At 46.5% G+C, this 24,555-nt stretch overlaps 1 protein-coding gene across 5 annotated transcripts in view; it reads right to left on the bottom strand.

The window, feature by feature from the left end:
• The window catches only part of PHLDB2 (pleckstrin homology like domain family B member 2), a 71,469-nt gene extending 47,802 nt beyond the window's left edge, over positions 1 to 23,667 (bottom strand). For 3 of the 5 annotated variants that reach the window (XM_049824268.1, XM_049824270.1, XM_049824271.1), the window contains exons 1-3: positions 23,593 to 23,666; positions 13,282 to 13,391; positions 8,602 to 9,953 (exon numbers count right to left, since the gene is read on the bottom strand). In XM_049824268.1, the coding sequence (XP_049680225.1) occupies positions 8,602 to 9,953; positions 13,282 to 13,330 (1,401 nt within the window). In that variant the 5' untranslated portion in view covers positions 13,331 to 13,391; positions 23,593 to 23,666. Of the gene's footprint in view, positions 1 to 8,601; positions 9,954 to 13,281; positions 13,392 to 23,592 lie in introns of all 5 variants that reach the window. The other 2 variants (XM_049824269.1, XM_049824272.1) reach the window with 2 other exon arrangements.
• Positions 23,668 to 24,555: the final 888 nt, after the last annotated feature.

The raw sequence follows: 24,555 nt of genomic DNA, 5'->3' as shown, positions 1-24,555 counted from the left end.
TCCCCAGGAACCACTCCAGACATATTCGCCTTCCAAGCTCTATCTGGCATTACATTTGCAAAGCAGCTATTTCTGACAGTCCTAACACTCCCTATGCCCGACAGCAAGTGATAACAAGGATCAGGCAAAGCAGTTCGGGCAATGCATTGCCTGCCCTTTCCCTGCAGCAACCCATTGGAGTTTTATGAAAATTTAACACTGGTTTACAAGCACACAGCTCTTTATGCAGCTACCAGGAGGTTACCCGGTTGTACGCACTACAAATTTACATCACCCCACATCACCCACAGTTAAGAGCTGCATTTCTGAGCTGGAGAACCCATCCGAACCCATCTGTTTCCAAGCACTACCCAACCGAGAGCGCGCCACGAGACAGAAATTTTGCCTTCAGGTAGCTTATTCCCAGGTTCGCACTGCAGCTTTCCTCTGAAGCCTCCTGTAACAGCACTGGCAGAGACGAGCTGTTGAAATAACGAAGCCTGGGGCAGCTGCGGGGCAGCAACTGAAAGCTTCTATTTTCCACGAAATGGGTCCAGCAGATTGTGCAGACATCCTTCAACCCCAAATGATCGACATAATTATAACTCCCCAAAGCCTCGTTCCCTCCAGGCAACCACCGCCAGACCCTAAGCTTCTTCCCTTACCCCTCCAATGCCGCTATCCTCCCTCTTACTAAGTCTTTTGGCCACGCAACCCAATTCCTAAAGCACTGTGCAAGTGCTGGCTGGGATTGCCGGTAATTATGCAGCTCTCCCCGTTGTGACGGCACAGGGCCTGGCCCTTCATACAGTCGTCGTGATGGTTATAGATGGGAAACACGACATCAGGACACAAAGTCCCATCTTTCCCTGCAACAACAGGGTATACCGGGTTGCCCCGTGCCAAGCCTCCATTCCTTCAATAATAATAGGAAATGGCAAATTTCAAAGCGCAGCTGCTGTTCATCCTAGCCTAAGCGCTCAGGGAAGGGGCTCTCACTGCAAACCTGTCCTTTGCTAAGCAGTCAGGAAAAAACAAGGATTCTTCCCCCCCCCTCCCCCAAGTCTCAGATGCTCAGGAAAGCTTAAAAATTGCAGGAAAATCTCTGCCAGTCTTCAAAAAATTCCTGATGAACTTTCAGACACATTACAGAAATACCGATACCTCTCACTTCTATTTTGACATGTGCTGAGAGGCTTACGGACAGGAAGCTCTGTGGTTATTTTATACACCCTATTCTCATCATTTCATCTTGGCCAACTCATTCCAGCTCCAGCACACCTGCATTTAACTGTTTCCAGCACAAATTTCTGAGTCAAGCAGCAAGCTAGGAAAGCACCCCTGTGATAAAAAGTGCAAAAGCAGTAGCACATGGAAAATCCAGTCAATAATTTTGCAAGAATTACCACAAGTTATTTGTAACACTGAACACAGCAGAGGAAAAAAAAGGTATGCCAAAAGAAGGAAATCGGTTTAAAATTGGCTCTGGTGGAAGGGAGGGGTGTTGAATCAAGCCTTGTAAGCCTTTCAGTGTATTTCCCCATAAAATGTCCTTTCTAACAGACTAAAACATCTCCATGTATTTTCTGTGGATCTCTTACCTGCTACGAGAAGGGGTGCACAGGTCTCGTGCACTTTCTGCCTGAGCAGTTTCACCACTCCTGGCTTTGACAAAGCTGCACATCACCTATGGATGGCTGCAAATTTAGGTGCTGAAGGAGAAGGGTGGAAAAACGGGAGAACCACCCTCCTCTGTTATTGATTAACAATGACATTAAGAGGCAGGCCTGGCTCACTGTAAACAAAAATATTCCAAAATAGCAGAGATAAATACCTCCCACTTTTTTAACAGCAGCCATGTCAGTGATTCCTGGATTTGTTCATCTGCTGCTTGTCGTGTATATGAATTTTACAAATGCATAGAGGTGATGCTGTATCTAGCTATCAAGGCAAGACTTGGTTAATCAGCTGTTGCAAGCAGAAAGCTTTTTAGATAAGTGTCATTAGCAAGTGGATAACACCAGATTTCATTAAAAATACATATGCAGTCTATCCTTCGTGACCAACGCTAATGAGAATTATGGCTAGTCCGTGCAGCCAGGGCTCCCTTTGCCTGAAGAAGAAGCTGTTGCTCTTTTCGGCTACCAAAGAACAGCACTTTTCCACTGTTGCTTTTTAAAACCTCACAGGCAGGCAAACAACCACCTTCACAGAAAAAGCCTGGAACAGCAGCTAGTTGAAAAGGATGGGGGGTAAAAAAGGCAGACCTACCAGGCAAGAGAGCAGCAGAAACTCCCCAAACTTTCTTTCTTACAAATACATTCAGTACCCCACGGACAAGAGGCAGGAGAAAGGCTTCTCCTCCCTCTGCATTTCTAAGGAGGTGGTGATTTCACGTCTGTCAGATACCAAGAAACTTATTTCAAAGTTAGACTTTAACTGGGTCTGAGAACAGCTTGCCAACTGTTCTTCCCCTTCCCTCCACTTTGCACCAGTTTCTCACTCCATCCTCATTTATTTCCTCGTTTTCAGTCCTTGTTTTGCTATAGTTCAATCTTCTGGCTCTGAGGTTACCACTAACAGCACAGAATTCAGAAAAAGTGCCCATATTTCACGTCTGTCTCTTGCAGGCAGCCTTCCACAGCAGAGGCACCTGCACGGAGAAGCGCTGCAGAGGCCACCTCAGCTCAGAGCAGAGGGCCGGCTGCAGGGACCAGGCTGGCACACCTCGTCCTTATCTCTTCCCAGTACAGGCACAGAACCACCGGACTGGTAACAGCAGAAGAGATCAGTGGCATGGAGTAGAGCCAGCCTCCAGAGAGGAACTGAGCAGACGACTTTCTGCAGAATTAGCTCCTCTATCTGCAGGCACGTATTCGGCTCCTGAGGAAATGCCATCGGCTTCCAAAATAACAGCGTTGTTCAGACCAGTGCCCTTTTGCCCCTACAGTACCTATGCAGAGGCTCCTTTTCAAATCATGCTGAGGGCAGGAGCCTGAAGACCAGAGCTCCAGTGCAGTACTTAAGTTCTGTAAATGAGAACAGTTCTCCTGAAATTGATTTCTTCCTGGCACATAACGTTCATTTGCATTAAACATATAGCTGCAAAAATTAAGTATATGTAATCCACACTTTGGATTATTAAAGATCTCACAGAAATGTTTTGAAACACAATTAAAACTGAATGTTCCTGAGTTGTCAGTATTAGCTATATTCGGGGGGGGGGGGGGGGGGGGGTGTTATCCTATTATAGGGCACTTGTTCCTTTACCAAACTAAATTGATGTTAAGTAGCTAATTCTGCAACACTATAGAGACTGTCAAATGCTAGTGGTGGGAAAAATTAACTTGATCTAGCCTTTGTCTACTTGGCTGGGGTTTCACTTACACTTTTACATACAGCTTGGGTACCTTATGTTTAAAGGGTCTATAAAAAGACAGAGTGCCAATACAAATTTATAAAACATGCATATGAAGTTTTTCCAAGCTGTGTGGAAGATTTACATAAGCTCTATTACCCATAATTTTAAAGCAGTATCACCTTGAAAATTCCAAAATATTTTCATTTCATTTTCCTCTCTCACGAATACATCTTACTAAATTGTAATGCATCAGTGTAAACCAGGCACAGAGATATTATGTATTATTTCCTACCTGCTGAATAAACTTAATGAAATTCAATACTTCTCTGACTGTGAAAAAGTAGACTATGGAATAAGCTCCTTGAAATTTATTATTGATTGTTCAGGCATCGGTCATACAAGCTGAAATCTCTCCCAGAACAATTCCTGCATCTAGTAAAACTTCATTAACAAGCATCGTACAACATCCATACAGACAGCTGGACTATACAAGGTACCACACAGATACTGCACATGTAATTTTTAAGTACCTACCACCATCTAGAGGAAATACATTGTACTGCCTAAAATCTAGCTGTAGAAAAAATCAAGTTCAGTGCTATTCAAATGAGCAGGTATCAAGAAGGGGCAGGCAACTCAGGAGGACTATGAGGATGTCGTAAGGTTATGCAAGAAGAAAATTAGAAGGGCCAAAGCCCAACTAGAGCTTAATCTGGCTACTGCTGTAAAAGACAATAAAAAACGTTTCTATAAATACATTAGCAACAAAAGGAAGGCTAAAGAGAATCTCCATCCTTTACTGGATGGAGGGGGAAACACAGTGACAAAGGATGAGGAAAAAGCTGAGGTACTGAATGCCTTCTTTGCCTCAGTCTTTAACAGTAAGACCAGTTGTTCTTATGGTACCCAGCCCCCTGAGCTGGAAGACAGAGACAGGGAGCAGAATGAAGCCCCCCACAATCCAACGGGAAATGATTAGTGACCTGCTACACCACTTAGACACACACAAGTCTATGGGGACACCAAGTTGTGAGGGAGGGCTGATCTGCTCCAGGGTAGGAAGGCTCTACAGAGGGATCTGGACAGGCTGGATCGATGGGCTGAGGCCAACTGTATGAGGTTCAACAAGGCCAAGTGCCGGGTCCTGCACTTGGGTCACAGCGACCCCATGCAGCGCTACAGGCTTGGGGAAGAGTGGCTGGAAATCTGCCCGGCAGAGAAAGACCTGGGGGTGCTGGTTGACAGCCGGCTGGATATGAGCCAGCAGCGTGCCCAGGTGGCCAAGAAGGCCAACGGCATCCTGGCCTGTATCAGAAATAGTGTGGCCAGCAGGAGCAGGGAGGTGGTTGTCCCCCTGTACTCGGCACTGGTGAGGCCGCACCTCGAGTCCTGTGTTCAGTTTTGGGCCCCTCACTACAGGAAAGACATGGAGGTGCTGGAGCGTGTCCAGAGAAGGGCAACCAAGCTGGTGAGGGGCCTGGAGCACAAGTCTTATGAGGAGCGGATGAGGGAACTGGGGTTGTTTAGTCTGGAGAAAAGGAGGCTGAGGGGAGACCTTATCGCTCTCTACAACCACCTGAAGGGGGGTTGTAGTGAGGTGGGTGCTGGTCTCTTCTGTCAGGTGGCTGGAGATAGGACGAGAGGAAATGGCCTCAAGTTGCACCAGGAAAGGTTTAGATTGGATATTAAGAAAAATTTCTTCACCGGAAGGGTTGTCAGGCATTGGAACAGGCTGCCCAGGGAAGTGATGGAGTCACCATCCCAGGAGGTCTTTAAAAGACATGTAGATGTGGTGCTCAGTGACCTGGTTTAGTGGTGGACTTGGCAGTGCTAGGTTAACGGTTGGACTTGATGATCTTAAAGGTCTGTTCCAGCCTAAACAATTCTATGATCTAGAAAAACAGATGGCCTTAATATCTACCTGACTATGTCGTCTGTGCTGTTCCACCCCCAACCTCCCCCTGGACTGAAGAGAAAGATTGCCTTTCAGTTCCAGCAGCTACCAAAGTTGGGCTTTAATCTCAGAGTGACATTTCTTCTTTAAAAAAAATAAATAAAATTCAATAGCCAACTGAATCTCACTGAATATCCTTGGGTCACAGTGATAAATTTTTTCCTTGTTTATAAGGCTCCTGGGCTAGCTTCAGCTAACCCTGACTTCTACTTGTGTAAAGCTGGTATAAACATCCCTATGCCAAGATGCCAGTGTCTGGTCAGCTGGGCTGGAGAGGAAGCAGAAACAGATTGTGACCCACCAGCCTGCAACCTCATGCCATCCCACCTGCTCCCAGAGCCCACCAGTCCCCAGTGCCAGCAACGGGAACTCCAGTTCCTCCGGCTCCTCAAGTCACAGAGGAACAGGCTGGCAAAACAGAAGTGGCACCAGTCTTCAGCTAGTTTGGGTGAACCCAGCCGTGAAAGGCAAATCAAAAGAGAGAGGGAGAAACACCAAATCCTACACAAGTACATACCTGTCTTTTCTGTTTGGTGCATGGGAACAAATTAAAACTGAGACATATAAATCATTCAAAAAAAAAAAACCCCACCTGCAATGCTTATTTTCACTATTTGTACCATTTTTTTTAATTGTCTGTTTATTTCTTTGGGCAATGACAGCAGATCATTTTGTTTCATACACAGGCCATAGCAGCGGCTCAAAATGCAAACTTCCAGAGGACCCTCTGTCACTTAAAAAGCAAACTAAGCACAAGTAAAACTCATAGAATAATTTATATGGAAAAGAAAAGAAAAAAAAGTGAAAGTAAATACAAGAGACCAAGGACAGATACTAAGTCAGTTTACAATGTCTGCATAGATTTTACTAAAAAGAAGTCTAGAAGTTAATAGCAGCTATCAAATGCAATACCCCAAAACTGCTCTGTGCCACCGGGATAGATACAGGGGCAGTGCTGGTGCAAAGATGCTCTCTACTTTGTATCTGGGCCATAGAGCAGTCTAATCCTCTAAAAAGGAGTCTTATGTTTCTGATTAAGTTCTCTAAGTGGTCCTACATTTTTCTTCTGCCCACCTTGCTTCAAAAACACAGTATGAAAAGAGTCTGACACTTGTGCACAGAGGGACTACGTCTCCCTTTCTACCAGCTACTCAATCTGAGCTTTTACTTAGCACTGAAAACCCAAAGAACACATTTTTGCTATCCATGGGTGCTTGTTTAGTTGGGGTTTTTTTATTCACACCTTCCCCCACCCCCAAAAAAAGAAAGACCTGAGCAGACCTGGATCTCTAACCTTTGTCCAACTCACGGTACACAAGGTCAGACAAAACTGCTCTTTGGAAGCTCAGGCTGCATATATAAAGACCCTGTTTGGATAGACCCATGACTAGATCCACGCAGGACAAAAAGAAAACAAAACCAAAACAGAACAGGCCCTAACGTACAAAGAGCTGATGTGTGGATTTATATTTTTTTTTTAATTTTTTAACTTATTCCTTCTTCTCAGAGATCTAAAAAACTAATTATGGCATTTTTCAGAATCTCAAATCATTGGAAGGAGGCAGTCTCCTGATACTCAACATTTCTACCAGGTAGCTCTAAAAAAGGTGTGTGTGGGGGGGAATGTCAAGTGGGATCCTGAACAGAAGATGAACTCAAGCAAGAGGAAGTTTCTTCATGTTCAAATTAGATGCAACACACAAAGCATCATCTTTTTTCAAAAACTTTTAACATGCTCGGAAAAACAGTACACAAATTCTCTTTTTCATGAATCAGGACTTGAAGGAAGTATTGTCTGGCAAGAAAAGAAATTGTGTGTGTGTGGAAATGTAGTCATTAGATCCAAATATAAAACCAGAACAATTTTTAGCATTACTGATTACTGAAACAACCCCATATCTTCCATCCCTCACCACAAAAAAAAAAAAACAAAAAAAAAAAACCCAAACCCAAAAAGCTGTTCTCTTTGAAATACAAACACGCTCTACTACGTTGTCTTTTATGACTGATTATCTCAGGTTTTACAGCATGACTGTCTGGAAAACCCTCTGATAAGACGCAAATGCCACTTGCCACACACAAAACACCAGGACTAGGGAGAATGGAGGAGATTTCCAAAAGGAGCGGAGGAACGGCAGGCAGAGACAGCAAGAAGAGAGAGAAATAACCCGCCAGCATTTCTGCTGACGCTTCCCACTTTTGCGAGCACAAGCGTAAAAACCTTTCCTAAGCTGCCCAGTCACTTCCACTGGCAGCTGGCCCTCCTCACCCCAGGGAGCCTGGCCCCTTCTCCCAAGAAGCCACAGCTCCAAGGGGAGCTGGCAGAGGTTTTGGGGGGCAAAGGGGGCAAGGCAGGGCAGGGGCATGGACTCTACAGCCCTGCCTCTAAGCAGGCAAACCAACCACCTGTATCCTATAGACTACAGCACCAAGCGGATTAGGGATGAAAAGGCAGGCTCCTGCCCGCCTAGGTTTCTACATGGATGGTAACATCAGTACAGTGTGAATGCATGTTAATAGGGTCAGAGACTTGTAGCTGCTGAGAAAATGTTTTTCAAAGAAATGCTAAGTATCCTTTCAGAGACAGTTTCAATAAGAAACTGCTTCAACCACCTTTGTGTGTTCTGAAGACCTTTTTTTTCCTACCCCAAAGTTGTTTCAGTAATACATAAATTACATTTGACTACCAAGTTTAATCCTGAGCTGAAGCAGTGTGCACTGCTTTACGTTGACTAGAGACAAAGAGAGAAACTCTGTCCCACTCTGCTACTCTCCATTTTGGAAGGGGGAGAAGCAAGGAGACCCGTATTTTAATGAAAATACTCAGAACCACAACCAAGCAGAGAAAGCTCTGATGATGGATGTTGAACCCACACCAATGTATACCTGACTCCACAGCACATGCAGCTGAACAGCTTATAGCAGTCTCAATTTTTTTACCCACTTACCCACAAAATGGTGCCATCATCTAAAACAAGAAGTGCTGGATCCCTGCAGTGCAATTTGTGGGTTTTATGTATGTAGACATTTTAAAAGAGCCCGCAGGATGACTGAAGGCAATTTACATGGGTTCCAACATTTTTTTAGGATGGCTGAATGGTACTGTCCATCTGAGCTGTTACAGCAGCATGCTATTTAAGCATTACCTTCACAGACTGCAATAATACAAGGCACCTGAAACAGGTAACATTTGAATTTCAAAATATGGCAGCTTATGCTTTGCTGTACCCTCCTGATGGCTAGATCTGGGATGGACATACTGCAAATGCTAACCACCAAGAAAAACTAAAGGAAGAGAAAAAATTACCAGCCGTTCCATCTCCTGCTCCCTAAGCCGCTCTTCCCTCTGCCTCCTGTGATAGTCCATGAGGTCTTCTCTTCCTGAAATGGAGCTAATGCTGTTCTTCCGCTCTCGCATGGACGTTTGCAGCGAGTTTGGCGTCTGTCTGTAACTTTCCAGATCTGGGTCGTCAAGTTCCATGGAACTGGTGGAAAGGTTTCTTCGGACAGAGAAAGACCTGTCAAAATCCACTGGGGAGAAAGAACTACTAGGACTTGTTCCTGAGAGTCCAAGTCTATCGAAATCATCGGAAAGATATGGGGAAGAAGGTGCCAAAAGCATTTTTTTAGCAATTCGAGGGCTTGCAGGAACACTAAGAGTTGAACTGACGTAGGGATTATTCCCAGAGACAGAGTTGGCATGTGGTGAAACCCCTGAGCTGCAAGAAGAAAAATTCAGGTAATTATCAGCATCTAAAGCATTCTGAGGTAGATCTTTTTCTCCAAGTTTTTTCCTTTTAGTGTTACCCAGAGAGCTTCTGGGAGGCAAACTTAATGGCACCAGCTGGCTTTCTGTTGATTTATAAAGTCTGGGTAGGGAACGACTGTACATTCCCATATGACTTAGAGATCCACCAGAGTACTTCCTAGGCCGTGAACCCAGAGTGTCCATCACCACCACATCCTTGTGCTTAACTGGTTTTATGTGAAGGGCCAGGCTGTCTTCAATATTCATCCTCCTGCCCTGCTTTGGGCTAGAAGGCATGCTGGCCGCCCCCGAATTGCTAGCAGGTGAAAGCATCAGCTCATTCCCCGAGCTTCCATTCCACATTGTCAGAAGAGAGCCCGAGATCTTCTTCGTCTCCAGCATTCCTGGGAAGTAGACATTGTCATACGATTTGTTTTTCTGACTGTACTTTGAGTAGTGAAACTTATCCATGTGTCCAAGGGATTTTTCATTTTCTCTGCCGGTATGAATATCAAAGTCTGTCCTTCCTAAACTGTACCCACTGAGGGATGGAGACGTGCCTGATACAGAACCCAAGTGCTTTACAGAGATGCTTTTATCTGGAAGATATGGGCTTTCACAGGGGAACTGCTTGCCTCCTTGAATTTTGGTAATAGAGTGTGTATTTTTAACACTGGAGGAAGGATTAGGTTTAACTGGCATAGGTTGTGAAAGGGTTAAATACGAGCCAGCATAGTCCCCGTTTGTTTTAAATTTGAGACTTGATGAATATTTCTTCGGGTTGAGGTTTTCCATAATATCCTGGAGGCCATTTTCAAGGGAATTCGCCACAGAACCCTTTCCCAAACTAGTATTTTGTAATTCCATCTGGTTTTGTGTGTGGCTATACTCTGCCATAATCTTACTGGAATCTGTACAGAAGAGAAAACAAGAAAAAAAAGTTTTTAGCAAGTAAGCAGCCTCTTGCATGTGCATGCCTGCACATTAACTTGAAAAGAACACATTTTGTAATAATTACTGTGCTTGTAATAAATGTGGGTAGAGGGATATCGCCAAATTCATCCTACAAATCAGCAACACAGTTGGAAAGAGGCTAGACCCTTCCTTTGGTGTTCTATCCATTGCATGATTCTATGGCTCAGCCTTCATAATCCTGAGCCTCCTAAGATGTCCATGAAGTAAGGAAGCATTAGTGTCCTGACGTTTTACAGCTGAGGAACTGAGGTGCAGGGAGAAGATGCAAAGCAGACAGCAAGGTAAGGAACTGAATGCAGGTCTCCCAGGGCTCAGGATACAGAACATAGGATACTACTCTGGACCACCTCTTCTTTTAACCTGTGCAGCTAGTGCATCCAAGCCCCAATATACTAATGAGCTCAATTCAAATTTGTCACCCTTCTGCTTAGTCTGTGAATTGTCATGCAAAGCTTCATTGAAAAGTACAAAACGGAGGCCCTTTTTTCAAGGTGTTTCAGCTCAGTGCTCTTAAAATACAAAGCTGTAACTACATCTGCAAATGGCACCTTAGTTAAAAGATAGTCTTAAGAAGTATAATGCTAAGCTCCATGACTTCATTCAAAACAACAACAAAAACACACGACCATTAAAGACACTGACAGGGGTTTAAGGTTCCAGGTCCTGACGTTTGTTCAGAATTATCATTTATATTCTGGCAGAGGACACCGACTGAAAAAGCCTTTGCTGTGGTGGATGTTACTGTTCAACAACACGTCAAGCTCCAGCCTACAGTTCTGAGCCCCAGTTTGCCGAAAGCAATGAAAGAAATTCGGCTCCTGACAGTGTCAGTCGCTGCCAGAGATAAACAGGACCCCCAGCAGGCCACACTCAGACCTCAGCTGATGAAGAAATGGCACCATTGACATTTACAGCAGCTCCCTGGATGTGCTAGGCTGTGCTTTGAGTTAATAAAGCACTCTTCAGTGTCAGTTCCTGCAATACCAGTGAGTATTGCTTCTGAAAATAAGGGTCATTTCTGGGATTTACTCTTGACTCAGTCACATTTCACCTGTGACTTCAGCCACCTCATGAGAAACCTAATTTCAGCTTGTCACTCGGCAGGAAAACCTAACATCCAAATGTGTTAAGTGCCTTTAAAATCCTCAGCGGCAATACTTTAATCCTCTTCCAAGTACCACTTCAGACAATTATATGAACTTAGACACAAAACTTGGATTCCCACCCCCACCAGAGCTGATACAATCTGGTTTCATTGAGGACCGCTAAGTTACGCTATCTAGTTAAAGGTGGCAATGCATTCTTTGAGCAGGTCCTCATTTCTGGGACCTTCCTTGCTAACTAGGCAAAAAAACCTGGAATTCATTACTGTCCAGGGCATCATTCAATAGACCTCTGTTGCACAGGCTTCCTCCACGCAAACTGTGGTAAGTCTAAGTGCATAACAAGACATTCTCCTCAATTCTTAAGGAACAAACCCATAAGTTTAAGAACAAAGGTAACCATCATTAATAATGTAATTGAAGAGGCAGAAGATAAATAGGAGGCAGCACTGGGAAGAGGGGGAGAGCAAAAAAAAAAACCACAAAACAAACCCCCCAAAAAAGAAAAAACCAAACCCCACCAAAACCCAAACACCATCTTGAGCATAGTGGACCTGGCTAAGCATGTGTTAAATGCAAGCTCTGGTAGTGGCCAAAAACATTAACTTGCAGCTTCAAAACCAAGCCTCAGGTTTACTACTACACAGAATTTAATATTTTTATTCTGACTGATTTTTTTTCCTGTAGTTTTAACATGTTTGTTATAATGATACAACTATCTAAGTTGCCTTTGAACCACTAAGTTCACAGAACTCTGTCAGACCATCACCACTGAGCAGTAAAACTGCAGTTTCTTATAATTTGACATTTTCCTTGACATTTTTTAGCTATTTTTCATAATTTTTGATCAACAGCAATGATGAAGTCCAAATGAACAAAAGCAGGAACGTGACACACGTTCAACAGAACTCTTGTCGGGACAAGACAAAATCATCTGGAAAAGATCAAGCATTCATCATATTAGCGGTGTTATAAGGAAGAAGAACAAGATGTAAAAGTTATTTAAGAGCACAGATATAAAGCACAATGTGTACGCCTTGTATATGTAACTTTCCATTGTGGAATGGAACCTTATTTCCATCCTCGTCTCTCTTTCTCCTTCCCTCTTCCAAACCTCTCCTAAAATTGAAAGCTAATCTCATATCAAAATTGCACCATCCAAATCATAACTTGAATACAGCTGAAGTTCAAATGTTTTTGCATAGATTCCACTGGCTCCTATATAAATAGCTTAGCAGACACATTAATGGGACATTAATTATTGTTTATTACTCCCTTGTAACACCAGTAGGGCACATTTAATCCTACAAAGACTGGATGCTTTTGCCAAAAAAACAAGTTAGCTCACGGAAACTTTCAGGCCTGTTCACCGCAGCAATGAAGGGTTCATTGTACTTGAAATCCAAGCAAGTACAGTAAGAGTAAGAAAAGGTCACGATACTTTCATGTAGCCACTCGGATTCAACTTTTCTCTACCATACCTTATGCCAGTTCTGCGTTTTTGGTTCCAGCACCACAGTGCCCGCAATCATACGGTTAAATCCCAACTGGACGACAGCACGTGTTTAGCTGAACCATAGCTGCTTCCCACAAACCAGATCTTGTTTGTTTTGTTTATTTTTAGGGTAATGCTTGGGATGAGACTTTACAAATATGCCAGGATGCGCTACACATCCTGGCTGACGCCGCCTTCACATGCAGCTATAGGGACTGAGGCTGGGAGCTCCGGCACGTGGCGTGCCCTAAACCCATCCTGCATCCAGGTCAGCCCCAGCTTTTGCTTCCCAACCTTCAGCGCACAGCGCAAGGCTCCTCTGTTCAGCAAAGTATTTGCTGCCTGGAGCTATACAGAAGGAAATTCTTCCGGTTTTTTTATTTTCTTTCTTTTCCCCTCATTCCTTTTCTTCCATTCCGGAGTTGCTTAGCTGGGGGTCACTGATATCTATTCTGGCCAGGCATTAAAGTGATGGGGGAGGGTTGGCTGTCTGTAGCATATCCAGCTGTGGCCTTATTTTGGCTGGTAAATGGAGTTAGACACGGAATAAGAACAAAGCGCTGATCTTATCTATGTGTCAGGAGAATTAAAGGACCAAAATCAGTAACAAATTCTAGAAGATATCAGTACATTTACAAACAAACTTCATTTTTATTAATTGATTACCTGATCCAACATTCTGAAAGGAGGAGAGGTTACTTCTGTTTGGCATCATATTCGTCTTCTACAGGTTGGTTAACACAATGCTAATTTGAGTGAACCAGATAAATTTTGACCTGCAAATAAAGTAACAAAAGAAAAAAATGTTACGTTAAGAAGTGTATTCTGAGAATATTTTTAAGTGTATAGTATAGAGCAAAATTGGGTTTTCTTATGGTAAAATTTCCAGAGACAACTCCAACAGAAATATGTTAAAAGATATTTGGAAAGAACACTCCATGTTTAACGTGGAGACTGTGGAAAAAAACCTGTTTGCAGTTGTTTTATAAGCTTAAAAGTCCATATAATTTGATTTGATAATCAGCTATTATCTATGATCCTGACTTTGTGTAGGCAGTTACTAGTCACAGCTCCCGAGTTTTGTCTGTGATCCTGTGGCTTGCTTAAGAAATTGTTGCGAGGTTGGACTTTTCTGCTGAAGATTTTATTTTTGAAAGCCCATAGCCCAATTTCAGCCCACACAACACCAGCATCCTGTAATCATGAAGAAACCTATGCAACAACAGGTATGCGATCCAAAACACAGAAACTGTTTCGGCATGCAATGACTTCCAAGGTTCCAAAGAGGCCAGACCAGGAATGCAGAGATTCTTTAAAGTTTATTAAAAAAAAGAAAAATAATAATAAAAATTATATGGCTACAAGAGAGACTTGGCTTAAAAGAAAAGTGAAAATTAAATCCCAGCCACTAAAGACTAAAATTAAATCTAAATCCAAATAGAAGATCTCTAGTGAGCTTCTGTATTAAAAGATTTTTTTTTTTTAAATACACACACATTTGTAAAAGGTTGACAAAAAAGCTTTAAAAAAAAATCGCATCGAGTGACAAAATTAATTGTGACCATCTGTAGGTCCTCTGGGCTTTAACTCTGGACAAGCAAATAGAAACGCGGCAGAAAAACAAGTGAAGAATGGAGACAGATGTCTGGGCTGTCTAGAGACGAGACACCTATTTAATTAACCGCAGTCGTCAACAGCCGCAACCGTTTCAGGTCTCTGTTGCACAGACTTTTCGCGCCATGCTTTTTCACGCTCTCCTCCTGGGAGGACAGCCCTGGGCGAAGGGAGCTGACTGCTAATCTCTGCAGAGGGACGCTCCTTCACCATGACCTCTGGCTTCTCCCTCACCCACGGGGGGCCAGGTCCTGTCCCTCTGCCCTGCTCCCCCAGGAATCCCCCTGCCCTGGTCTCACTTCACAGTGCCTTTTCTTCCTCTGCAGAAGTCACGTCTCACTCCTAAGGAGAGAGTTTCCACCCCATCGGGCACCTCTCCCCACCTCACAGCGCGAGGTGGGCTTCACCCTGACAGCCTCCTCCAAGAGCACGCAATCTACCGTTCCCCGAAAACGGTGCTGCCCTCCAAGGGGCCAGGGCGAGGAAGGAGACCCTCAGAGCGCCATACGTACCTCCTGGGGGGACTCGCCCACCCCGCCTGCCCTCTCCAGCACCACAGGAGTGAAGCTCTCCAGAGCAGACGGTGGGAAACAGCCTGGACAGCAGATAGCTTTTCAACCCCGGTTTCATCCTCAACAGGTTATTTTGTTGACATAAAACATTCACTGTCCTTTTCACCTTACTGGGTCTTCCACCCCATGGAGAGACTCCTTCCCTAATTCCTTCCAGCTTGCCTCTCATCCTCCAAACTCGAAACCTGTGCCAGGTGCCTTCCTTGCCAGGAGTGGGGCTGGGGGGCTGCCTGCGGACCCCCCGGCAGGGCTGCAGCCGACAGGCACCTCATCCCGGCAAGAGTTAACAGCGGTTCTCCCGCTTGTCGAACTGGCTCTCTGCCTTTTGCCTGCCTACGGAACACAAAGGACTGGGACAGAAATCCTGTTAAAACTGCCGCTACGTTGCCGTCTTGGCATATCGCTTGTGTAATCTCTATTAAAAATACTGTACTTCAAGCCCAGAGCTCCCCAGAAAAGAACGAAGAATTTAACTTTTCAGGACATATTCAGTGTGACACAGAAAACTAGTGACTCTCAACATTTCAGACTCTTCTGTAACAAAAGTATAATTTTATCATCAAACAGAAAACTAAAATAGGGACAACTTGGAATTAAAAGACAGAAGGAAGGGTTCCTTTGAAACAAAGGAAAAGGTATAACTGGATTTCCTGTGTCTCTAACAGTGCTGCTTTATGGTTAAAATCATTGGTAAGATCTCAAAAAAACCCATCCTTTCTATCTCATAAGATGATGGCTACCACTTAATCAATGTGACAAACATTAAGGAGAGAAGAGCTGAGAGGGAAGGGTTTCTATGTAATTGAAAATTCAATCTTCAGTCCAGCTTGGTGAATACCTGGATTTGCTAATAGCCAAAAGGAAAAATGTCTTTTTTAAGGTTAAATATTTATATGGCGTCAGTTCAAGTTTGAGAACTCATTACACGTCTCGGACAAGGAAAGATCAGAGAAGTCGTCACCTAGCAATAATTGGATTTGGGGGGGGGGAAGAACTTTCTAAAACTCTCCACTGTGACCATAAACAAGAAACAATTAATGAATTAATGAGCTAAGCAAATGAACAGCTCAAAATCCACAGTTCATCTGCTCTCATGAAATCATATTCTTTCAGATGAAGGTTCTGCAGGGCCTCATCCAACAACCAGCAAGGCTGACTCTCGTTACAGAGCACATGCCACACTCTGTCTCGGCTGGAACGAAGCAAAATGCTTTCATCTGGGATTTATAAAGTCATCTGAAGTGAATGTATACAGCATTACCAATCATGTTTCATCTCTACAGTGCCCAGGCCAAATTAAGTTTTGTTTCACTAACAACCAGAAGAAACAGTGATTCACGACTCAAACAGGCGGCGAGTCAAACAAAGGATTCCGGTTTTAAGATATTATAACACAGGGTAGCTTTACAGCAAAACCTCCTTTCCCTCGGCGTAGGAGCCTAGAGCTACAGCTCGGCCATGCTGCAGGTCCAGCTCTACCCGGCGGCGTTCAGGCCATAGATTTAGGGTCACATTTTCTCAGCACATAGTTTCTCACCCCTTCCTTTACTTCTGCCTGGGCTGATACCCACCTCCTTTTAGCAGAGTCTGCTGTGGCACCCACTTTGCTCTTACATTACCAACCAACTGGGTCGCAGTGCCTCAGGCATTGCTAAAGTGCTCCTTTGACTGAAAATAAACAGTCAATTTTAAAGAAAGCTCTCAAATTTGGCCACCTCTCCTTTAAGGCTTTTCTGCTCTTGTTTCTTCATTTTCAGTTTCTCACAAAACATTCCCAGTGGCTCCTGCCAGCTCCTGTCCCCTCTCCTGTCCCTGACACTCCTCTTCAGAAAATCTAGCAGTGTACAGCAACCCATGGAAAACAGATGGGATGAAGAGTGAGGACAAAACCCCATCACTGCCACCGTCCACACAACACCATTAGAGTTTAATTTGTTCTGAAACAAGAAGGTTTTCGAATGATTAGGGTCTGTTTCAACCATTCCAATAAAACACATGCTGTTTTGGAAACAAGAAAACCTCTTAAATGTTGACACCCTGAACAAAATTTGGTGAATGAGTGCTGATGGCTTTGGTGCCTGGAGATTTAACTTTCCCACAGTTTAGCACACCTACGTGCATAAATGGACTGCTCCATTACCAAGCTGCTTTACCTTTTTCCTGCATAATCAGAGGACAATGTACTTGCTCCTGATTAAATCAAGCCTGTCCCGCATCCTCCCCCCTCCCCCCCCCCCCCCCCCCCCCGACTTACTTTGCTTATTTACAAACAGAAGTCTTGATAGGCTCAAACTGATGGGAAAGTAAAACTCACTGGGATCTATAGCTTACCTCCAAAACCAGTTAAGTGTAAATCCATTTTTCCCCAACCCCTTAAAGCCTACTGTCAAACCAAAACAATATATTCACAGAAAGGCACCTGCATAATTTGGTGGAGATTCTGTACCCATAAACTAGTGAATGAACACATCCTTAAGAGAGAGCACAGCCAACTCTGCCAAAAACTGGGCAACTCCGCAAGGCTGTTATCTAAAGGTCGCCTTAAACATCCTTCTTCATTTCCTCCTCCTCCTCCCCCACAACACAATATACTAGACCCTAATCTACAGCTAATTTCCTGCCAGCACAGCCCTGAAATCTGCTCATTCCCTGGCTTTTCATGATATAGGTCCTGCAATACACTGTTCCCCACAGTGCAAGTGAGGATAAGGTCTGGTTACAGGCATAGGGTGTTTTACCTCCCAAAGCTCACAGCTTGGCACCTTCACCAACACTGAAGAAATTAAAAATCAAATATCTGTGAATCAGATTTAACTAAGTCACTCCCTTGTAATCCTGCAGGTTTCCGATGTGGAAAAGGGAGCGGCAGAGGAAGTCGCTCTTACAGCTTATCTCTTCCTCTGAGAAACTATCGTGTTGGATATTGGAGAAGGAGCAGAAAAAGGGCAATGCAACAACAACAGAAAACACCCTAAATAACTTTATTCCCTTCATAAGCCACATCTATTTTACTGGAATAACTACCCCAAATACTCAAAAAATTGCACCCAAATATGACATTTTAAATTATTCTGTCCTACTATATAAACATGATTCTCTCCTACTTGATAAGGATTGATGTTGTAGGCACTGTCACATCAACTGCTCTTTCCAGTAGGTGGATGTAATCATTTCAATCAGGTCATGACGACTGACAATTTTAAATGCACATCAAAATGAAAACATTCATTACCATGTAAATACCATAGTTTGGTGAGTACAAATTGAGATTTAAACCATTGACATAAGAGACGCCGACTGCTGAGTGTGTCCAAACAAAAGTGACAGTGAAAATGTTGAAACTTTACGACTTTTGTGCCATAATAGCTACTCTTACCTGAAACTGAAACTGAATTTCAATTTCAATGAATCTAATCTCATTCCTATGCATTTGGTAGCACAGGAGAGTAGACCACCTACTCAAACCGCATTATTTTAGTAGACATCACTGCTGCCTCCTTATTTTGCAGTCACACAAACCACCGTTTCATCTTGACAAGTTCACTGAGAAAAGTTGAGGTGAGAAGGAGAGTTAATTCTTTTCTGCCCAAACAAAAGCCACCAACAGATAGAAATGTATTAGAAGAGATTTCTGTTAAAACAATGAACTCCTTTCTTCATGCAGAAAACCAGGGATGGCAAGGGACAACCAACCTCAAGTCATATTCTTCTATCTTGGTACCCTTCTGGCAGTTAAGCTTAAAAGTCGGTTATCTGACCCAATGACTGATTCATCCCACGCCAGTAATAACGAGCTCACTGGTATTATTCTGACACTATTTCATTAACTCCTTTCCTACTGAAAATTTGAGCATGCTCAAAAGATTTGCAAATCAAGACTTAAAAAATTCACACCGACACGGCAAACAGAAAGCTCTGCTGGTGGCTGGTGGACTGTGATTGCTTATATCTCATTGTCCAGACTAACAAAACCCAAAACAAACACCACAGCTCATGTAGTAATAAATGCACATAAATATTCTAGACCAATATAATTCTCACTCCCGAAGCCCAGAAAATGCAGACTTTATTCATCTAAAATTGAAGGAAGGCGGCTGAGTGAAAAACAATTATGAATCCAAATTCATACTGTACAGGAGCAGAAATTCTCACTGTACGAGAGCAGAAAGACCCTAAAGAAAAGTTTCTCCTTTCCCATCCTACCTGACATGATAAACTTGCCTCTAGGATGCCCCTAACAAATTCAATGAGAACTTGCTGTACACAGCAGGTAGGCAAGTCCCCCCAGAATCTAAGCAGCTAGAAAAACTAATCAGAACAGCTTCAAAGATCATCTACTCCCCCCCCCCTTGTTTTTTTTTTTTTCTTTCTTGGATGTCGTTACCCTTTTTTTCCTGTCTATTGCATTTTCCCACTCTCTCAGGCAACCTTTGCCCATGATCTGCTTTCCTCTGTGCTGATTTCTTTCACTGCCGCTTTGTGCCTGTCACTTCCTTTCGTTAATCGGTTCCCTCCAGTGCCCACTTATTCTGACAGTTTCTGTCTCTCTTATTTCGTTTGTCCATTTCTCCTCAATTTGTCTCCTTCTCGAGATGCTTGCCCCATATTTCCAAACGTCCCCTCTAGCTCTTTAACGCTTCTTCATTTTCCAGCACTCTCAGGGCAGCGAGCATGCCCCCAGACTAAATGCTTCTCATCACACTTGCTTGGCAAACCACATCGTGACAGCGACAGCACAAGTGGCGTCCGCCGCGGCTGCTGTGCTACCAAGCCATGGGTCTGCCTGCACAAATACAGGGCAGCCTTTACCTGCAAGTCCCAGGACTGCGTTCCCTCAGGCCAGGAATACAGGTACTATACCTGCAGTTACACCATTTAATATAATTAAGGAAGTTAATTAAAATGGTTCCCTTAAAAACCGATCCCACCTGCATGAGATTTGAGTAAGAAAAAACAAGCCTGGTCACATTTAGAGAGTTCATTCCTATATTGCAGTCTCTGGAGGACCTTCTACAGGGGAAAACTCCCCTTGGATTGCCCTGGCATCTTGGATATGCCCCACTGGTCTAAAACAAAGCCTAAATGAACAGCATCTGCTCTGAACACACAAAACAGGGCATCGTCTTGTAGCTGTTTAGTTGATTCAATGGGAAGCACTGTTTGCTATACTAGCAGTTACTACACATCAGAATTAACTGTTTAACAGCTGAAAATGGAGAGAATACACTCCGCGTGCAGAGAACACAGCATTAATTCCTTCACAAACAATCACCAGCACTTCCCCCTACCCACTTCCAGTATTTAAGCTTTTCTCTGTATCTTCAAGTGGAAAACGACAGACAAAATCTTCCCATCCAAACCCCTTTAGTCTGTCTCATCCAACTCCAGCCTGAAGGTGGACCTGCAATCTTTACCTCACCCATCCTCCGCTTCCTATCTAAAAACAAAATACTCCCAAGTTTTTCATGACGGACTTTGTTCCTTCCCAACAACGGTCAACTGGTGTCTTTGCATACTTGCAAGGAGCTGGTTGCTAATTGTATCTGATAAGCATAGACAGAAACTGATATGGAAAAAAATGGAAAAAATGACTACTCTTCCTGTCCTACTTGCTGCCAAAGATTTCCATTCCCTCAGTAAAAACATGGACACACAAAAGAGTCAATTACGCATTTGTCAAAATGGAAGGGAAATAAATTTCTGGTGTGGAAAAGGAACTGTGTAAAATGAAGGAAAACGGTATGATTGGCTCTGGAAAGGATACAGTCTTACTATCTGACTGCCCTAAAAGTATCTCTTTCTCTGTTCTCCTCTTAGTTCAGCCTACCCCTCCGCTTGACAGCAAAGGTAGGCACTCTTCCATTTCCTGATTACTTCATCTCCTTTCTCTCCTACATCGCTTCCTTCTGCTGGGGGAACGCAAGCCCATCCTCATCCTTTGCGATTCCATTTGGCACTACCATGCCTCACCTCCTCCCATCTCTCTTCCTTTCCCATGTTAATACCTTATCTTTGGGGACCTCATCTGTGAGAATGCAGAGAAAGGAAAAAATTGAGAAGTTCACCAAATGAGAGAACTTGCAAAACCGCCTCTCTCATCTCCCTCTTCCCCCAAAGGAGAGGGAACGGAACGTGCGGCACAAAGATGAAATATTCACCGTGTTGTGACTGGCAACACGTCCACCCAGCTGCCCTGGAGATGCAGACGCGCAGGATTCGGGCACGTGCAGAGTCAAGGCGGGTAGACAAGATGACACATTGACAAGACGAGCATTTGGGGGAAAAGGAACCGGTGACAAAAGCCATGTGTTTAAGATCACACAAGCGCTCAGCGGCAGGAGCAGAAAGCCCATCTCTTGAGCCTTTATGTAAGCACAGCCGGTCTGTTTACACTTCTGCACATGGGGAAATTCCTCCGGCAGCTTTGGGGCAGGAGGACAAGGAGCGGGGACTGTTGGTTTCCAGCCCGTTCCTCCTATTGCTGGCGGGCAGCAGGTAGCTTTCCGAACCGGGCTCTGCTCTCCAAGCCGAATTCACCGCCGAGCAACACCCCGGCCCCGGCTGCTGACAGGGCTCCACGGAGGGGGGGGGGGGGGGGGGGGGGGGGGGTGACTTAGGAGCTCCGAATCCGTCAGGGGAGACCCAGCCCCAAACCCTCGATTCCCGCAAGCCAATCAGACGTAATGCCGGATCCCTGTTGCTGAACTCCGTGGATGCCGAGGCGGCATCCATCACCAGCGCAGCCCCGGGAGAAACCCATCCCCGCTGGGCACGGCAGCCTTCGCACAGCCGCAGGAGGCTTTAAAAGCCACCAGCCTAACAAAGAAGCGCGGACAAAGAGCCCCGTCCTGCCTCTTCCCTTCCATCAGGTAGATCCTCGCCGATGGAAAACCAAGCCAAGCCAAGCCCCGCCGTTCCTCCCTTGCCTCCCCGGCCCACGGACGCGCGGGGACGGACGCCCCCGCCGCCCCCCGCCGCCGGCAGGGGCAGAGGCTTTGTTCGCCGGCGGGGACGCGACAGCGCCCGCCAGCACCGGGGGGGAAACACCCGGACAAAGAGGGAGAGGCGGCCGGTGCCGAAGGGGACGCGGGGGTACCGCCGTCCGTCCCTTTTAGCTGCAGGGTCTCCGCCGAACCGGGCGGCAAGGGGGAGGGAGGGGGGGTGGGGGTGGGTAGACCCCGCCGCCCCCGCCCGTCAGAAACGCGAGAGGGGGCCGGGAGCGTGGGGCGCGTGCTGGCACAAACTCCCCCAAAAGTACCCCAAAACCGGGGACAGCCGCGCGCAGCTGAGCCGGCGCCAGCCCGTGCTCTGCCCTCCCGGGAGGGACCCTCTCCCCATCCCCGCGGGGCTCCGCCGCCGAGACCGGAGCCGCCGCGTCCCGGGAGCGCCACGACACCCCCCCCCCCCTCCCCGGGCCACCTCCGCGGTCCGGCGCTCCCCCCGGCTCCGCACTCACCGCCGCCTCCTGCCGCCGCCGCCCCCCGCGCATCCCGCTGCCCGCCCGGCCGCTGCCGCCAGCGCCGCCGCCACCGGGAGCCGCCCCCCGCGCGGCAGCCAGCGCCGCCCCGCGCATGGGGCGCGCCCGCCCCCCGGCGGGGCCGGGGCGTGGGGCACCCCCGCGGGCGGAATGGTTCGCTCCCCTCAGGCCGGGGTCGCGGGAGCGGGGCGGCCGAAGGGGAGGCGGAACGGGGGGAAGGCGGATAGGCGAAGGAGGCACGGAGATACCCACGGCGTGGGGCTGGGCTGGGCTGGGCTGGGGGGGGGGGGGGGGGGGGGCTCGGCCGACGAGGCGGCGGGGTCTTGCCGGGGCCGCCCCGGGGGACCGCCGGCGGAGGGGCCGCCGCGGGCTCTTCCCGATCCCTAAATACCAGGCGTGAGGCATTTCCCTGCCCGCCAGATTAGCTGAGGAAACAGGGCGGCTCTGGGAGGGCGCCGGCCCGGTTTTCCTTGCCGAGGGCTGGGGGTGCCTTCACCTGCGCCCTCCCTCCTCCTCCTCCTCCTCCTCCTCCCCGGGGGAGCCGTGCTGGAGAGGGGGCTGCCCTCCGCCCTCCCCACTCCTGAGGGGAGCCCGGTTGCCTCCGTGTCCTGTCAGGGCGTCCCCGCCGCTCGCCCCAGCCCGGGGGTCACCCTCTGCTCTTACCTGAAGAAAATGCACACCTGCGTATGCCTGTGTGTACCTATATACCCACACAGGACCCCCAAAAGACGCCCCCACACAGGCCCCACACATCAGCCAAGGGTGGACGCGGGTGGCAGCTGCCACCACCACGGGCAGGTCGCCGTCCCGAAGCGGGGAGCAGGGCGGCCAGGCCGGCTGGGCCTCAGCGGTGGGGCTTTCCAAAAAGGCAAGCGGACGAACCAACGCCCGCTCGGCAAAGCGTGCTTGGCGAGGGGCTGGGGGGCACTGACCGACCCGCACCCCTTCAGCGGTTCCCCCTCGGGAGGCTGCTCGGAGACCGAGGCGGCGAGGCTAACCGCTGGGTTGCAGCCGTTACGGAGGAAAACAAAAAGGGTGAAGAGCCTCCAGGGAGACGTCGTCCCGCTCCCAGGATCAGTGGGTGCTGGGAGCCGGGGGCGCGTAACAAACCTTCGCCTTCCGAGGGCACGTGTAGTGTCAGCCTGGTAAGGAAACCTCCAGCGAGGAGAGATGCGAGCCAGGCTGGAGGACTGTGCTCAGGGCAGAGAGCCAGGGTATCCTGCGTAGCGATCTTGTTTCGTGCTGTGTGGCCTCGTCACTCTACCTTTCCCCGTTTGTTTCCCAAAGAGGAAATTCGGGGATTGCAGCGCGTACCTGCTGCGCAGGGGTCCCGCGGGATGAGTCGAAGCTCACAGGCGCTCGGCAGATGTAAACCGCTACCGTGATTCCTGACTGTTCCCATCTGCCGTGGGGAATCGGGGTTCGTTGTGATCCGGTTCCTGCCTTGCGTATTCCAGGGGATATTTTACTTGGCTAAAACTGTGACTTTACCACAATATAAACTTTGTAAAAACTCATTAAAATCTGGAATCTGTATAGTAACACCCACAGTACCAGAGAATATTTTTTTTTTTTTAAAAAAAGAGAAATGTCCTTGGCTGACAAGCTTTTGAGACTAATTACTCTAACAGGCCAGAACCTAGACGAGCTCTTCTTCTATGATGCCTCCGCAAACATCGGAGCGCTTCATTTGCTGCTAGTGTTGAACCTGGCTCTTCTGTTTTGTTCACTGAACAAGCAAGAAGGAGTACATGCGGTTAAAAAAATAAAGGCATATACGTGTAAGGAATGCAGAGTTAAGGACACGCTCGCAGCTGGAAGAGGCGAGGATGACTTTTAACCCTGCTGGAGCCAGAGCCAAAAAGCAGCCAGCCTTCTCCCTCATCTCATGTGATCTTCCTTTTCCTTTTAAGTGGGAAAACTCTAAGTAATAGTCTGCAAAAATCTCCCTAGGGAAAACAATGCCTAATAGTACAGAAAGGAGTAAGTCTGCACTTGCGGTTAAACTGTTACTCTGAAGGATTTTCGATACGCTGGCTGAAATTTTCTTTTAGTTAGTTCCTACACAGTAGGTGAGGTGGCAGCAAGGCTGGGTCAGACAGAGCATGTGTTTCCCCTCATACATGTACGCTGGGAAAATTTTATCTGAGACAGTGTCATCTGTTTCTTGGCAGCAAAGGAGAGAAAAATAAGGAATAAAGCTTATTGCTAAAATAACAAGAGGTACTCAGAACCAGCCATAGCTGAGGCCCTAAAATAACTTGGTAAGTTGGAATG

Source organism: Accipiter gentilis, chromosome 21, assembly GCF_929443795.1.
Source record: "Accipiter gentilis chromosome 21, bAccGen1.1, whole genome shotgun sequence".
In the NCBI taxonomy this organism is placed as follows: Eukaryota; Metazoa; Chordata; class Aves; order Accipitriformes; family Accipitridae; genus Astur; species Astur gentilis.
The sequence above is the reverse complement of the archived record's forward strand: the minus strand, read 5'-3'. Positions and strand labels throughout refer to the sequence as shown.